The following is a 17,295-nucleotide window of genomic DNA, read 5'->3' as shown; positions in this document are numbered from 1 at the left end:
CTATTTATTCCATTCTAATTTGGATTAAATATTATCTAACAATTTTTAATTAATCCTGAAATAAATGCAGGAATACCTTCACACCCTTAGGCTGAGATTGTCAAAGTGTCTATGGAGAAATTATGTTGACACTACCGAAGTTTCTTTTACAGAGAATCTGAATTCTTTTTCAGGGTTTAAAGCTGCCTATAAAAATTTTTAAAACTTTTCCTCTGCTCCAGCTATGATCTGTGGCTTACAGGGCTTACTGCAGTCCACTGCAGCACAACACAACTTACCCTGAATTAAATTAATTTTTTTTGTTACACTTGGATAATCTATTCTTTACTGCAATTCTTACTAAAATGTTTGCTTTAGTTCTTAGAAGTTACAAAGATAGCAATGAATAGAGAATTAAACATAGACAGCCAGGAGACAAGGATCTTTATTAAGTATTTTCTTTGAGTGCAGGATTGGCAGCCTGTTTCAAATTTCAGCCGAAAGTATTTACACAAGTTGAAAGCCACAGACTTACAGGCAGTTCAGAAAACCTTCCTGAATTTTGCAAAGCATGGGTTGAATGGCACTGATTGAAATTATTTTCTCAATGATTCAAGAATTTGTAAAAAATTTAGTAGACAAGGAAATCAGTAGTGTTTAGATTCCCATCTGCATGTCTCATATATCATACTCCTAATATTAGTATCTAATAAAAAATCTCTGTGGCCTCTTGCGTTTGTAAGAGCTAAGAGCTAGCCAATGAGGAGCCAGCCAAATCCATCACATGTCAGCTTTATCAGCTGCTGCTAAGAAATCTCCAGGTGACTGCTAGAAAGGGGATACTATTCTAGGAACAGATCACTGTGTACTTGTACCAGATTTTATACTTCTGCCTATAGCACCTGCTCACAGCTTCTGCTAGAGACAGCAAAATGTGTTAAAATGGGCTTTTGGCCAATACAGATATTCCTAACATTCCCACAAACCAAGTTCCTTCTCTGAAGAGTTACCTTTGGAACTTCGCTCCCATGACCTCAAGCATTAATTTAATCCTCAAATACCTACAGAAATGGAAACAAAGTTTCCAGCGGTGATTACAGCCCTCTAGGAGGGGGCTGGATAGGTAAAGCCAGCCTTTCCTGCATCATTTGTAAAGACTGTGTTAACAAAGTAATCACTGTGTTAGGTCAGCACAGAAACATCTGTTCTGCCTTCTGTATTGCTTGATCACCATGGGAACAACGGGCAACCCTAGACAAGAAGTGACAGGGAATACTGAAAACCATGGAGTCCCTTTGATTCAGCATTCCTGTCAAATATCCTGGCAGGCTCCCCAGGCTCCAGGGATTGTCTACAGTGTCCATTCACACCAACCCAAACTACTGTGCTGTGGCACTGCTCTCTACAGAATAGCTATCCCACAGCTTGGCCCTGCTGAGTAGGTTTGGCCAGTAAGCAAGAATTTTGGTTTACTGAGACTTTGGAATAAAATGCAGATCTTGAAGTATGTAAAAAAAAAAGGCAGGGAGGGACGAGGAGCTGTTGTAGCCAAGTCCATGGTGCACCCACATTCTGCACCCACACTTCAGAAAGTATATGGCAGAAGCAGAAAATAAAAAGAGGAGGAAAACAAGGTCTGTCAGAGGAATGAAAAGGTTCCCAAAGACAGTAAATATATATGGACTGGGACTAGGAATTATTTTCTCACAATATTCATAATTAAATTGTAGAAATGATGGTGTGATATACAGCCAAATGACAGCTGAATTTGAAAATAGAGGAAAAAAAGGGAGAATAGACACTGATCTGATGCTACTAAACAGAAAGATACAAACAGAACCTATGGCATGAGACATCCCTTCAACTGCCAACAGCTGAGACATCAGGGAAAGAAAACCTCAGTATTTCATCTGTTTCATAATGTTCTCTTTGGCCATGCATCCCTGTCAGTCACAGGGCATCCTGTGAACTGAATCCAGTAAGGCCATTCTTGTGCTCTTAATTCTTGCTTTGTGTAACTATATCAAAAAATTTCTCAGCCTTTTTTTTGGTCCAGTGCACAGATGCCCAAAACAGCAAACTAGGGCAAAACAAGTTTCCCATCAAAGCTTATCTCCAGTAAATGCAAAAACTCATTTTCTGCTGACATCAATGTAACTCCGGTTGCATTTTCCACTGACAAAGTGTCTTTCATTTCTTTTGTACAAGTCAAGTGTCTTAAATACATTAGGGCTATTTACAGGCAGTAATCTTCTTCATGATTAAACTTACAAATTTCAAAATGGATTTTCTTACCTCTCCACTTGCTTTACCAATGGGAGAATTGAGAATGAAGTCGGGAGGAGCAAAGACATCAACCAGGGCAACTGCATCATCTTTCAACTGTTTAAAACCAAAAGGCATACCATTTGACAACTTCTGTAGCTGTCTATGGCTCAACTACAGAGCAGCATAAAGATTATTTCAATAAAGTACTGGCTTTGATAATTTAAGAGAAATCCACAATAAGTACCCTAGCTTTATTTTGATTTTTTTCACTCCCGGGGTAACTGCCTGAGTCATACAGTGACTGTATTTGAAATGTTTTGCTTCTTTACCTAGGGGGTTTTAAACACATTTTAACAAATATGATGCAGTTCACACACATAAACACATATATTTTTGGACTACAAAAACATAATGTCCAGATTCCCTGAAATTTTGCTGACCTGCAAAGAATATGTTGCAGTTTGAAAAGCTTTTGTGCTAAGAAAAAAAACCAACCACAAGCTAACTCAATAATGAAATAACAAGAACTGGATTGAAATATTTCACTGGCTTTCCAATGAAGAGTGCAAGGCCACAAATGCTGTGGTGTTATTTTGTAGGACTTACTGTATTCCATTTACTGGTTAATAAATTAAGACTAGATTCAGGGTCAATGAGTTGCTAAACTTCACAGAAAATTATTCAGAAATCATTAATGTAACACCTTGCTAATTTACCCCATGAAAGTACAGAACAATCTGAGGACCATAAATCATTTATTTCCTTCTTAATGTTTATATACTATATTATTATTTAATCATAATAAACAGGCTTACCCTGTGGCAGAGCTCCAGAATAGCATTCTGAATAAATCTCCCAGGTTGTTCACCAGAAACATAGCCACCTGAAAAACATTCAGAGAAGTTAAGATTACACTGATACAAACTTTATGTGAAGTTCATGAGTTCAGTAGTCAAGAAACTAAGCAGCTGCACCTGTGTAATTGAACTCAGTCCTTCATTAATGAGCTGACTGCAAAACTGTTATCTAGGCTATCTAGAGCCTTTTGCAGTTACAAGCTACACTATGGCATTTTGCTGCTTATCCCTCATCCTCTCACACACACACTGGATCACAGCAAAACTTGTAATAGTTCCATCATCTCTGAGGTAAGAGAGAGCCTTTTGGGTTAAGTTTTTCACTGCAGATTCCTACTCCTGAAAATTTGCTCGGGAATGATTGTTTTATATTAAACAAGCAATAAGAAAGTGCTCTAATGTAAATCCTTGCTAGGATTCCCTGCCCCTGCCAAGTCAGGGCTTTATAAAAGTGACCTGCACAGCGTATTCAGGGAGCTGATCTCACCTTGGTAGAGCACAGCCAGGTGTTTACTCAAGGACCAGAGCCCATAGAGAGCACTGAGATTCCTGAGCACTGGCTGCAGAGCTGCTGGGACGCTGGGATCGTGAGTGTAGTCGTGGTACCTCTGCAAGACTGTTTGCTCGATAAAAGCAATCGCCAGGGATCGGCAGTAGTACACCTTGGGGGACAGAGAAGAAAGACACTCAGTAAAAAAATACAAAGAACACCTTAGGAGACAGAGAAGAAGGATGCTGAGCAACAAAATACAAAGAACCTGTCCTAGCCTGTGCAGAATGGCATTGGTCTGGTCAAGGTAGCAGAGTTCTGTTGATTTAGGTGTGGTGATCTAGTTTGAGAAATTTTAAAAAACAGTAGAAGGAAACACTTTTGACAATGTCTGTGCAAAGGTTAGTTATGTAATGTCTCATGAAATGCCTCTTAGAATTAAGACTGCATGCCTATTACTAGTATACTTTGGCAGTTGCTCGCAGGCTTTATGGGATCAAGCAGGTACATTAGAGAGAAGACAATGTGAAATCAGGTTTGCTGATTTTAGGATTGTTAATAAACCTACATAACTCTACGAAGAAAAAGGTAGGTTTATATTTATTTAATATTATGCAGAGTTTTATAAAAAGGATAAAATCTTCCTATTGAAAACTTATTACAGTCCCTTCAAATAATAATAAATAAAAATCTGACCATGTCAGCATGAGTTGATTCTGTTAATGGATTGCAGTAGATTTCAGTATGTTTTGAAGGAACTATGCAACTAGTCCTTGCACAGTTACTAGTCACCAGTTACTCTTAATGTGGAGTACAAAACTTTAAGTGATTGTACTTACATAGGAACATTTGTCTACATTTATATACTTCACCTTTGCCATATGTGCCACGTGAAATAGCCTGCTGACTGACAGCATTCTAGCTGGTGAACAGAACAGGAATATGAAGCCATTGCAGTCCTGGCTGACTTGCTGCAATGCCATAACTCATGTTTATTTTTAGCCCATTTGTTAAGGGTTGGGTGTTTAATTTTTTCATTTAGAATTAGTTGATTAGTTTTTCTGTTTTTCTTTCATATACATGCATTATCCTTGCATTTAAATCCACAGCAACATGTAAAAAAGGCAGATTCCAAAGACTGCTTTCTCTTTCAACAGCTGCCCAGGGGCATACTTATGTCCAAGGTCAGACACATGCATGAACAGCAAAATACATATCTATTCTCTGCAGGATTAGGGAGGACTTCTCTCTTACTAGATGGACTTTTGGAGATATGAATGTCAACTCCCCAGTGAGAATGAAATAAGTCTTAATATCACAAATGAAACACTAAGAATTGTTTTCTTGTTTTTCTCCTCTGTAATTCTATATTCCTCTTCACCTGTGCTTGCACTTCTGTATTGTTTCCATCAAGCTGCCCCCAAACCAAAATAACCTAGGGATAGGCTAGGAATCTCTTCCAGATCCCCCACAGCATGAACAAATATTTTCTATTAGTCAACCACTGGGCTGACAGAAAAGTGTTTCTTCATGCCCAGAAAGTTTTAATCAAATATGTACATGTCTTCAAAGCACAGCTTGTAAATAATTTTCAGATGTTTTTGAAGCATGACATTTAAAATAAAAAATCCTGCTGTCCTGAGGATGAATTGTAAGGAGAAAAGAAAACCTAATGACCTAAGGTATATCAACAACTATCTCAAAAGCAGTTGTGTTCCTGAATACCTTTGAATTTTAAATACAATACATTTGTATTTTTATACAAATACAATACCATCTTCATACTTCTGAGCACACCACTCTCTCTAATGCACTGGCCCCACCACCAGCTTCACCAGAATCCAGCCAGCAGACAGGCAATCAGACTGGAATTTCTAGCAATTCTCACTCTGGCTTTGACCCTGAAGAATTTCTCTAATAAGCTGTTTCTAGGGTAAAAACAGGAAAGATTTTCTCCACTCTACCAGTGGTTTCACACAGATCATACCCTGCTGAAGCCAGGCTGGCTCTTTCTAGGTGCAGAGTTGAATATTCCTTCCTGCTGTTTTTAATGAGCTTTGCAGATAAGGTGAACGACACTGACCATCTTCAGGGAACTGATCCTTCTCAGTGACAAATGACAAGTGCTCTTTGTTTGGATGTGAGCCAGTTTTTCTCATGGAGGTAGCAGAGGAATCTGTTGAGCTTGGGGATATATACTGAAATTTGGAGTTAAGCCATTCGTAGCTGTTAAAATTCTCTGGTGAGAGTGGATCTGCTATATGTAAATTGTCAATGTTTCCTTTTCAGGTTCCAGTGCTGTCAGTCTGGTATCTTTCATGAGTATTTTGCACTATAGGAATTGGAGATGAAAAAGACCTATTAGGTCATCTAGTTTACCTACCTGCCAGAGCAAGATTCTTTCCTACAGTATGTATTTGGCCACAAGCACAGATGGAGAAGTAATAATCAGATGCTGCATTGCATTTAATACTAGTAGATTTAGTCTTCAGAAGTTGTGCTATCAAAATTGCAGACACCACACAGCACATGCCTGCAACTTTTCTGAAGGGAAATATATTCTGGAAGACTTCTGCTGATGGTAACTGTCCTCCTGCTGTCATGTTCTATGCAATGCACATGGTCAGGTATTAAGGTTTTTTTTGTTATTTGACCTGTTGCTTTATGGCTGAGGAAATTGTATCTCACGACACAAGAAGGTAAAACTAACAGAAACTGACAGACTTGGATGAAAACAAATAAATAAATAAATAAAATAAGAAAGACAAATAAGTATTACCTGACAGTTGTTTCTTGCTTCAAAATCACTGAGCCCAGCCTGTTTCTCCTTACTCAGTTTTAGGTCACTTTCTCGGAGCAGGTAGCAAACCAGCCATTTATAAGCTGCTAAAGGAACTATGAAAGAGAGAAAAGCAAAATTCTTAACATTCACGTTTATAATGCAAGAGGCCACATGCAAATTCTACTGCAGTCCCAGATTTTGTTATTGAGATGAAAAGTGAAAGCATTAATTAATCAATCCATTGAGATACAGTAAGTATCTGGGGAGGATAGTCAGATTGTGAGTGTACAAGATGCAAACACGTCTGGCCATACACTACTTCAAACTGACTGCAAGCTGGAAGACAAGGTATGTCCACAGCTCAGTTTAGACTTACTTGGAATTTTTTAGCTTGCTGTAGGTTTGGGGTTTTTTTTTTCATATTAAGACTTAGGCCTGCAAGGTATGAAATCTCTTCTGAGAATACAAAAAGGGAAGACAGTCCAGAATTACTGGAAGCATATGACTTGGAACATTGTTTTCACTGGTGGCTGAATGTAATTGCATTTAAATTACTAGCTTTGTACAGAATTGTGTCATATTTGTAGAGCAGCCTAGAACTCTTAAGGTAAAAAGTCATTCAGCATAAAGTCCTTGCATGAATCCTTCTTGCTTGTTTCTCAGCTGAAAATTAATGTACAGAATGCTTCAGGGTATTGGGAGTGTTTACATGCTGCCTAAATTTAGGCATCTAAATTCAGAGTCCAGTTTCTAACAGAATGGATCAATAAACAGAGTCAGGTATCTTTTTAACTATGGTCTGGTTCAGCAGGTATTACATGAGAGGAGAGAACACGTGCTGTTGCTCTCTCATTATGTGTTGGTATTCCTTTCAATTTTTGCCTCCAAGGGCCAGTCTGGGCTCACAGTGATTCACAAATGGGAACAGCATCTAATATCATACTTGATATGATTATGGCAGAGTAAAGCAGGAAAACTGCAGGGAACTCTTTTTTCACCATTACTCATTTTTCTCTGTACAACCAAAAGCAACTGTCAGAAGCTGACAAACTTCACACCTTTTCAATGTACTTGTAAATTCCTTGTATGGTTTTCTAAAAGAAAATATTTTAGTGATAGAAGGCAGTGGTGATCAATACCCTTAGAACTGGAAAAGAGCAATACAGGGGTGAAAAACCCTAACTCAAAGATGTTATTTTGGAGGAATAAAAAAGGAAGAAAAATATCTGATGCCTTCCCCCATTCCACAAATGAAATTGGGGAAAATAGAATGTACTGTGAAATGCAAACTATGTTATTAGTAAACTAAAACGCATGTAATACAAAAAATGTCAGCAAGTATGACAAATATCTAATAAGTAGCAGAGGCTGAATCTCAAATCTCTGGATCCTTTCCTTTGGAAAGGAATTTAAGACTCTAGAATCAGTTTAATAACAGCAGAAGCCTACCTGAGGAATCCATGCAATCTTCAGCGCTAATGGCTGTGAATTTCCAGCCAAGGATATGATGGTAGTCTCGCAAAAAGTTTATTGTTCCCAAAGGGGATTCAAAAGGAGCTTTATCTGAAATACCAGAGAAAATAAAAATGATTTATGAGAAAAGAAATCAGACTTTTTGGAACTAAAAGCCTATTACAAAGCCATGCATACACTTGACAGGCCAGATGCAATTAGGCCATTATATTTATTTTATTATGGCCTAGTCCAGCCAAAAGAGGACGAGAGGACAAGTGTGGAAAAACCTGACATCACTGCCTATAATTATTCTCCGTAAGATTCAACTCCAATGGCTGAGTTTTCCAGCTCTGTAAGATGCTAGTGAAACTCACTGCTGGAAAAGTGAAACAAAATCTAGAGAACTCCAAGATGTGGTGATGGATATTTCTACCAAGTCAGGCGATATAAACTGTCTCAAGTACAATAAACAGACTGACGATGACTTTACCATTACAGAATCACAGAATTATAGAATGATTTGGGCTGGAAAGGACCTTAAAGATCCTCTTGTTCTAACCCTCCCATCCTGGACAGGGACACCTTCTACAGACCAGGTTGCTCCAAGCCCTAGCCAATCTGGCCTTGAACACTTCCAGGGATGGGGCATCCACAACTTCTCTGGACAACATGTGCCTGTGTCTCATCACCCTTGCAGAAAGAATTTCTTCCTAAGATCTAATATAAATTTCTCATCTATAGTTTAAAACCATTCCCCTTTGGCCCACCACTATCTGCCCACATAAAAAGTAGCTTTCCCTCTTTTTTTTAAGTACCGGAAGGCCATAATGAACCTCCTCTTCTCTGTGCTGAACATACCTAAATCTCTCAGCCTGTCTTCATAGCAGAGGTCTTGATGGTCTCCTCTGGACCCTCTCTAACAGGTCCCCATCTTTCTTGCTTAGGACGCCAGAGCTGGATGCAGTACTGAGGTAATTCCATTGAACTAAACTGCACTTCTCAGGGACTAATATATGGCTTAACCTGATTAGGGATGGCAAAACATCTAGCTAGCTTCTGCAACACAGGAGAAAGAATATTTCTTGCAGCAAATATTTCTGTATTGTGAATTTACCATATGATGGAGTCTGAAGCACGTTATTTATGCTCCACAAAATTATAACATGACTGCCAATTGCTTTCAGTATGAAATTACCTCCTAATTCCATTAGCTACACACTGTTGGTTCCAGCATAAGATTCCATAATGAAAACATACCTCTTATGCAGTTCATCCAGCTCATTAAGTAGTTGCTGGTTTGCTGAAGAAGGACATTGTTATCTCCCTCATATGTGCAGTTTGGATCATTGTCATTTCGGATTTCACCCAGACGATTCACTTAATAAGAACAAGTCCACAGTTTAATATATTGCAATGTATTAGTAGAAGCTAAGAGAGACTAAATAATTATTCTGGGACAAAATGCAAAAGAGTTGTCTGTTCCTGCACGTAAAACTACTGTTACAAATAAATAATCTTGAAAATTCTCTGATTAGCTTGTACAGTAAAGATTTTAGAGAAGTGTGGCATTTAACTTACAAGAGGAATTTCCATCTATAAAGTCTGCATCTTTATTTTTGAAACTGAGACTGAATTACTTGTACAGTCTGTCCAAATCCTGGTGCAGATCCAGTACAGGTTTAGGGGTGGTTTTTTTGTGATTTCAGGTATGAAAAAAATCTTAAAATATGGATATGAGCATAAAATACTTTCTAAACACATTGCTAAAATTCGGATATCATGACACAAAAGCAGTCAAAGGACACAATAAAATAACCACTCTCTTTCTGATCAGTGCATGCAGTAGTCTGTAACTTACTGGCAAGGTAACCATGTCCTCCACAAGCTTCTCTGCACTCCTGGGCTGCCTGCTGAGCAGTCCAAGTTGCCAGTGGTTTGCTGGCAGCAGATAAAGCGTGAATCTCACGTCCCAAATCAGCCTTTGTGAAAAACAAGTTATAAATGAGTAATAACTTTTACACAAAGTAAGTTGGTTAAAGCCATAGATACTGCTTTATAATGAACAGTAACTGGCAATACAGGCATAAAGCTTTCTGTGATCTATGTAAGTGCAAAGCATATTCTTTGGTGCCCCAGAAAAACCCTGCCACAACTGAGGAACCTTCAGCACCAACTTTCCTATGTGGGACAGCAATAATTGGTGTCAGCTAATGGGCACATGGGTGCATCTTAGCTCAGCTGTGCCAGCTGGCACAGCATTGAATGAGTTAGCTCACCACTTGCCAACCTTCCCCTCCCAAAAATGGAGAGGCAGGTGGTTGGGTTGCCCACAGAAAGCCTCTGTTCCCTCTGTGACCTAGGTAATATCTCTCTCCCCAGCCAGGAGTAGGATATTTATAATATTTATTGCCTTACACAGTTTTCACTGATCTTTTAAGCATCAGTTTTGCAAAGAGCAGGAAAACTTATATGGACACCCTCAGAGATTGCAGAGAATTACAGTAGCCTCCATTTACTCTAACTCTGTTGACCCTCCTTTGAAAATGCATTTGGAATTCTGGTTTCTGGAGACAGGGGCTTGATACAACCAAAGCTTGCTTAAGAGCACTTCCCTGATTGGTTTTGTTTGTTTTAAGATCCCCTGTAGAACAAAAGCAATCCATAAGGATTACATTCTTAAAATTTTCAACAATGAGATTCTTTCCTATCATGATTTTTTTCCTGATAGCCAGTTTTCCCAAAGATTAGTGACTGCACTGCAGACCTCCAGAGACGAAGTATCAGGTGAAAAAAATCAAATAGATTCTTCTGTCTTTTGTGCAAAAAGGAGAAATTAGACTACTGTGCCATTAATATAAAAATATTTCATGAGCTTTACTTTAGCTGAGAAAAGCTTGAGGATTTAAGTAACACCTGAGCAATACAGAGCTAGTGTGTGGGCCCTAAAAATTTATATTGCCAAAAACTATAAAAATAATCAAAATTTATATGCTATAAAAACACAATACTGCAGTTAATTTGATTAAGAATCAGTCCTTGCACGGAGACAGGTAGATTAAACTATTCTCTCTGTAAAGGAATGGCTTCCAGCTGATTGTGGCTGAAAAATTCAGTGTTAAGACTCAAAAGTCAACTTTTCTCTCTAAAAATATTTATTTAAATGCCTGAATTTGAATTGCAAACACAAGCCAGACTCACAGGGTCTGTGCAGGAATTAAGAATAGTATCTTTTCGGAAAGTCTTTGATATATGCTCCCTGCAGAATCATTTACAACAGTTATAAGCTGAATTTACACCATCATAATATATTTATGATAAAAAAATCTGCAAGTGAACATAACCTTCAATCCCACAGAAATCAGTAAAATTTTAATCTCACCATCAAAACTAATTTGAATGCTTTTTTAAATGCAACTTTAATCAGTACTTTGTATGCCCATATTTCTGAGACATTGCTCTGTCATTCGTAATCATAAGAGAGCCTAAGACTTCTAAATAGTTCCTCCATTTAACAGTTTGTAGTTTATTATAGCAACAACTCAGTGAAAAAGGAATGTGTAAATATCTCACCTGTCTCTGACTCCTTTGCTTTGTCAATACACCTGCAAAAAACTCTACAAAGTTCACAAACAGAGACTTTGAGAAATAATCTAAGGCATATAGAGCAGCCAGATAAGGAAGAAGACGCCATTGCTGGAAAAAAAGAATTAAATTGATTTGATCACAAATTGATATAAGTTTTCAATAGTTATTCTATTGAACTAACCCATTAATTTTTACTGTGTTTAAAATGGAAAACTGCTGATTGGAGAAAAATAACCACCTATAACATAATTTAATAACATTTAATTATGTTATAGGTGGTTATTGTTCTCTTTATACAAGTTATGACTATATTATTTCAGTTCTCACATTTCATGACTTTGTGATAACCATTCCGTTAAACCAGGGAAAAAGTTCACTGAAGCTTTGGGGACCAATGACATATTTTTGCCATGTGTTTATAAAATGTCTGGCATGCCAGGGTCAGTCATGATTTATATGTTTCTCCAGTAGAAACATGACAGAGGTTGTAACCATTTCATGGGGCTCATGAAGGAAAAGAAAAACTGCTTGAAAATCTTTGTGCTAAAGAAAGAATGGAATGAGAGGTTCAGCAAGCAGAACCCACAGAGCAAAACTGGGAAAAACTGAGAGACTCAAAGAACAGTGGAAAGCAGACCCTGGCTTATTCTGAAATGGTGGAAGGAAGGCACAACCCATGAAATATTTCAACATTTCAAGACTAAGTGTCAACCTGGAAAAAGGCACCTACAGTTCAAGGACGAACTGGGCAGGTTTGTTTTCAGCACTTCATATATATAACAAACCTTTTTCATTCAGCAGATCTGAGTTTTCCCTTTTTTGCAGCTACTCTACATACACTTGTTCTATTTTTTTCATAGCAAAAAGTGTTTTTTATCTGCATAAACCATAGGGAAACCTTGGTTATAATACTCTCCAAATTAGTATTGGCTTGAGACTTCTTCACAATTAATATCATTGAGTTCTATACTTTTAAAGCATACAGACTACAAATGAGAAAATTAGTGTAGCAGCAAAAGCAGCACTGATAATTTTAAACAAATGCTCGTTTCTACATCTTCAGTACTTTCACATGCGCATATAAGAGAGTGTTTCTCTGAAAAGGTTACTATTTTAGAAGACAAATGTTTCTAGGTACTTCAGAGAAACATGGATTTTTTTGGTTTTGCTATTCTCAGAACTAATGTTAAAAGCTTGCTCAAGCCAGGAGAAGGTTTTAAGTTGGAACGAACCCCCCCCAGCTGCACTAAAATGATGCTTCAAGTGACACAGACAGCTTTAATTTCACTAACTTCAGAGTCACTACTGTGACCTGCACTACCTCTGAATGTGAGTTTCATTATATAAAAGTCTGTAGATTGGATTCCAAAGTGTTTACCTGTGTTTGGTATTCAAGGACAGGTATTTCTTCATCCTCAGTTGGTCCAAACTGACGGCGAGCTGCTGAGAAGCGAATGGCTATTGCCAAGGCAAGCTTTAAATTGGTCACAGACATTCCTGTGATCATAATTCTGCCAGTGGACAAGGATCCCAAAGCTGCACTGAAACGCTCTTTGACATCCTGAACAAACAGAAGGCACAGAATGAATGGTGAGGCTAACATTTCATTTTGCCCCCATAATGATGCAATTTGGTAGTGTGATCAGAAGCAATTTTGCCAATTTTGTTTCTTGACTCACTCAGATGAGGTATTCAGGCAAGACTCAGAACAGTCTTGCCTGAACATAGCCAAACTCTAAACTCTTTGGGATCACTGGGGTAGTGCAAAGAGCACAAAGTTCAGTAAAGTCAGCAAGGTGAGTTGAGACATCTCTAAGATGCAATTAAACAACTGACATTCTTACTTCATGTGAAATTGTCAACAGCCTTATTTAAGTTCACATATACAGTCCTTCTCAACATAAGAGGCCCATTGGTCTTGTCTCTTAACCTACTTATACCTCTGTATATTTATGAAACAAAACCTTTTTTCATACCTTCACTGAACTTGAGTACTTCCCCTCAGCTGTGACATCTCCAGCTATATTCATGATGTTTTCTTTTGGTATCCTCACATTGTGGAACATGGCGAATCTGTTTAAACAAATGCACAAACAGTATAAAATCTATGTCTACGCAGTCTGAGGTGTTTCTATTACAGAAAAAAACATCATAAGAAAGGCAGGATTGCAAAACTACCTCAGGCATGTCAGTAAACTGAAAACAGCACCCATCAAGCCAGGTAGGCAATTTTAGGGAAAGTATGCCTGGAACAACAAAGACTTACAGACTCAGAGCAGCACAATGAATTCAAGAAGGGAAATTATTTGTTATAACTCACCTGATTTTTGTTATTTTTGTTTTAAAAAGATGTTTACAAAACCAAAACAAACACTTCATTGACTCTAGGAGACCATTTCAGCAGTTTTGTAAGTAAAGAAGTGAAAAAGTAATGGAAGGATGAGCAATGTATTCTGGTTGAGGGAAGGGACCCTCAGTTTGACAGGCAGTTTGACAGGTACTTTCACCAGCACCTCAGAAACCTGAATTGGATCCTCAGGCTGCAAAACTTAGGTTCCCTAGTTTGGTATCTCAGCTGTCAAAAAGCTTGGGAAGATGAACAACTTCCTTCTCTGTCTAGAACGGACAACGCCATTCTGACTGGGTTATTCTGACTCCAAATAACTCCCTGCCCCAAAAAAATTCTGCAGAACCATATTCTTTACTGAGGTGTTGTTTAATCCGGTCTGGAGACTGCTTTGGAAAAGTGACACTATATATTTTCATGAGCCTAAAATATAGATCTGTGAGGATCACTCATTCTACTGCAATACAAATAAGGACATAGCTGAAATAGTGCCCTGAAAAGGAACCAAAAGGAGAATTTTCCTTTGTTTAAACTCAAATTATGAATTCTGTTCCCCAAAATGTGGCACCCTAAAAAAGTAGGATAACCCTTTCTAAATTGCAGCACTCGAGAAGCAATAAAGAGGGAAGCACTTAGAACAGGGAGAATGTCCCTAGTATTCATATTCTTCAGGAGGAAAGTGGACTGTTTCATCCAAATGGGCAACACAATTTGGCACAATAGCAACAGTATCAACCCCACTCACGAATATCTCACTATCTAATAGCACTTGAAAAGCTGCATTTGTAATCAAAGAAAATTCCTTTTTCCTGCCAATAAAGGCTGATCTATTTAATATGGCTCACGAGAGCCTGGTCTCTCACATTAATAAATTACATAAGGGCTGCATTGCTGCATGTGCTTTTAAATTATGAGTTGTTTCCAAGGAAACATATCTGAATACTGAATTTATTCAGCCTTAGAGATACACAGTATTTTCGGACTTAGACATGGAGAAAGGCATGTTATCCTAACCAAGAACCAACTGCCTCAACAATGCTAATAAGTGCTTTGTTAAGTGCCAGTTTCAGTGAGGCAACACTTCTTTGTAATAGAAGCAAATTCAGAATATCAAAAAATCTGATTACCATGTCTCTTAATATTTTTTCAGATTACTGAAAATAAAAAGTCTCATTCTAGAAAGATCTTGTGGTTAAATCCCATTCTCTACTCCCTAAATCCCAAACAGCTAAAACTGTACAACCACCAGTATTTTTAAGCAATAGCATGCCTCTTAGACAGAACTTGAGCTTTTTAATTATTATCGCTCGTTAATTTAATTATAGAAAAGTGTGTGTGCCAAGGTTAAGGTCTGTAATTTAGCACTCTTTTTTCAAAGCTGCTATACATCCACAGAATTCCAAGAAGGTGCTTCCTCCAAGGACCTTACAATGCAAGCACAGGGCAGGAAGCTACAAATATGATGGTACAGTGAAGCAGACACTAATTACTGAAGAATATTTTCCTAACAGGATGCCTGCCAGTCACAGCACACCAGCAGCTAACCAATGGCATTTTTTTACAAGCCATTAGAACCAATGAGAATTTTAAGAAGGAATAAGAGTGATGAAAGTAAGGGAGCTCCATGGATGTTTATAAGGACCCCTCCCAAGTAGGAAGGGATGCATGGAAGAAAGTAATGAAGTATTATTTTAAAAAGCTATTGAATGGGTGATTAAAAACTGGAATTATAAACCAGACCAAAGGAAGAGTTGACCTAACAGAGAGATGACACAGTCTTTGGGGCACAGATTAGGAAGATATTTCAAAGGGCTCCAGCTCCTGGACCTTCTCTCTGGAAATACATTTCTGGAACATGCTTAGCCTTGTATGCGATGAATGGTAAGATTCACAGTAGCAATCGTAGAATCATTAAGGCTGGAAAACACCTCCAATATCAGAGTCCAACCACTAACCCAGCAGCACCATGCTCACCACTAAACCAAGTGCCCAAGTGTGACATCCACACCTCTTTTGAACTCTTCCAGGGATGATGATTCCACCCTTTTCCCTGGGCAGCCTGTCTCAATGCCTGAACACTCTTTCGATGATGAAATTTTTCCCTGTATCTTAACTAAACCTCCTCTGGTACAACTTGAGGACATTTCCTTTTGCTCTGGCACTTGTTACCTGGGAGACAATGACAATGAATAAAATGGCAAATTATCCTCTGTGTTGTGTTTACACTGTAGTGATTAGTTCAATTCACTAAGCAAAGTTGTGCAGTTGTAGAAAATTTTTTATACTGACATGTGCTTGAGACTCGAGCGTTTATAAAATGCAAATTCAAATCTACTGCTTGGTAAATCTATATACCAATTACCTACTTTTAGGAATTCCAAGCCTACTCATAATGAACATGGGAGAGATGTGTGCTGAACAAAACAGTTTTACCCATTTTCACTTGCTGTGATACAATCCCAAACAGATAAACCTAAGGGAAGTCTTTTGTTGGAAAGAGTGAAAAAAACCCCCAAACTTCAAGAAAGTTTTTTTGCAATCTGTCTGACACAAATATAAGGAATCTAATTCTATACCACATGCAAGATGACCTAGAATTACAACGATTAAAAACTACTTGCACGCCCTTCTTTAACAACTTCTTTCACAGCTAGTGAACCAGAATGCTGAATTTAAAATCATTATACATTAACCTATTTTCTTAAAATCAAAATAAATTCAAGTAACAGGTTTTGGAAGTTTAGATTTTTTTTGCCCCTTGATATTACCCATTACAGATACATTATATAAGATATGTGGATATGCCTATCAGATGGCAAAGACTTTAAGAAGCAAATGAGAGTGGCAGAACTAGCAATTAAAAATTCAACAGAAAAATTCCATGTGTAAAGAAATAAGATATTTTCCCTATAAGCTCCAGTGTTGAAAATAAAAGCAGAACCTCACAGGACCAGTGGGTTAAGAGACCTTGTGAGATTGCTGCCAACTGCTGTTATACTCCTTCTCCAAGAACTTTGCTATTGGGAATTGTTAGACACACTGGCCAATTGGAACTTGATATTGGAACATATTAAAAATAAATAGTAAGATTTAACGAAGTCAACGATCACATTTTTAATGGTTATTAGCCTAGAAGGTATAGACTTGGCCCACATCTGTCAACGCATTTAGGGGGAAAATATCCTTAAAGAATTGAAGAAATATCTTACAATAATGGAACTGTATACACAGTCATGGGGATATTATGTACCCGCAAGTTTGGAAAATGGCTAAATTTCACACAGTGATGACAAGACCAGAGGTTTGAAAGCTGCCCTACTTAGGGCCTCTTCAGCACAGCAAATAGTGTGACTGAGATTAAAACCTTTCAGCAAGACAGACAGACAGCTGTCATTTTAAATAGATATCACAGGGCCCTACAGCAACGTGCAATTTTGCATCATGTAGACACATTTTTTTACCACAGATTAAAAAACCTGTATCACACAGATTTCTACCTAGAGCAGCTTAGCAGGGTGAACTGCCATTCCAA

General features: G+C 38.0%; 1 protein-coding gene across 7 annotated transcripts in view; it reads right to left on the bottom strand.

Moving 5' to 3' along the window:
- The window catches only part of ACOX3 (acyl-CoA oxidase 3, pristanoyl), an 82,825-nt gene that overhangs the window by 52,954 nt on the left and 12,576 nt on the right, over positions 1-17,295 (bottom strand). For all 7 annotated transcript variants that reach the window (XM_085059719.1, XM_085059716.1, XM_085059720.1 and 4 more), the window contains 10 exons: positions 13,393-13,489; positions 12,795-12,977; positions 11,402-11,524; positions 9,690-9,810; positions 9,089-9,208; positions 7,826-7,939; positions 6,374-6,489; positions 3,592-3,766; positions 3,063-3,130; positions 2,275-2,361 (listed from right to left, as the gene is read on the bottom strand). In XM_085059719.1, the coding sequence (XP_084915845.1) occupies positions 2,275-2,361; positions 3,063-3,130; positions 3,592-3,766; positions 6,374-6,489; positions 7,826-7,939; positions 9,089-9,208; positions 9,690-9,810; positions 11,402-11,524; positions 12,795-12,977; positions 13,393-13,489 (1,204 nt within the window). The remainder of the gene's footprint in view (positions 1-2,274; positions 2,362-3,062; positions 3,131-3,591; positions 3,767-6,373; positions 6,490-7,825; positions 7,940-9,088; positions 9,209-9,689; positions 9,811-11,401; positions 11,525-12,794; positions 12,978-13,392; positions 13,490-17,295) is intronic.

This window comes from Lichenostomus cassidix, chromosome 4 (assembly GCF_008360975.1).
Source record: "Lichenostomus cassidix isolate B80296 chromosome 4, HeHo_3.0, whole genome shotgun sequence".
Taxonomy (NCBI): Eukaryota; Metazoa; Chordata; class Aves; order Passeriformes; family Meliphagidae; genus Lichenostomus; species Lichenostomus cassidix.
Note: the sequence above shows the minus strand (reverse complement) of the source record. Positions and strands in the feature narration are given on the sequence as shown.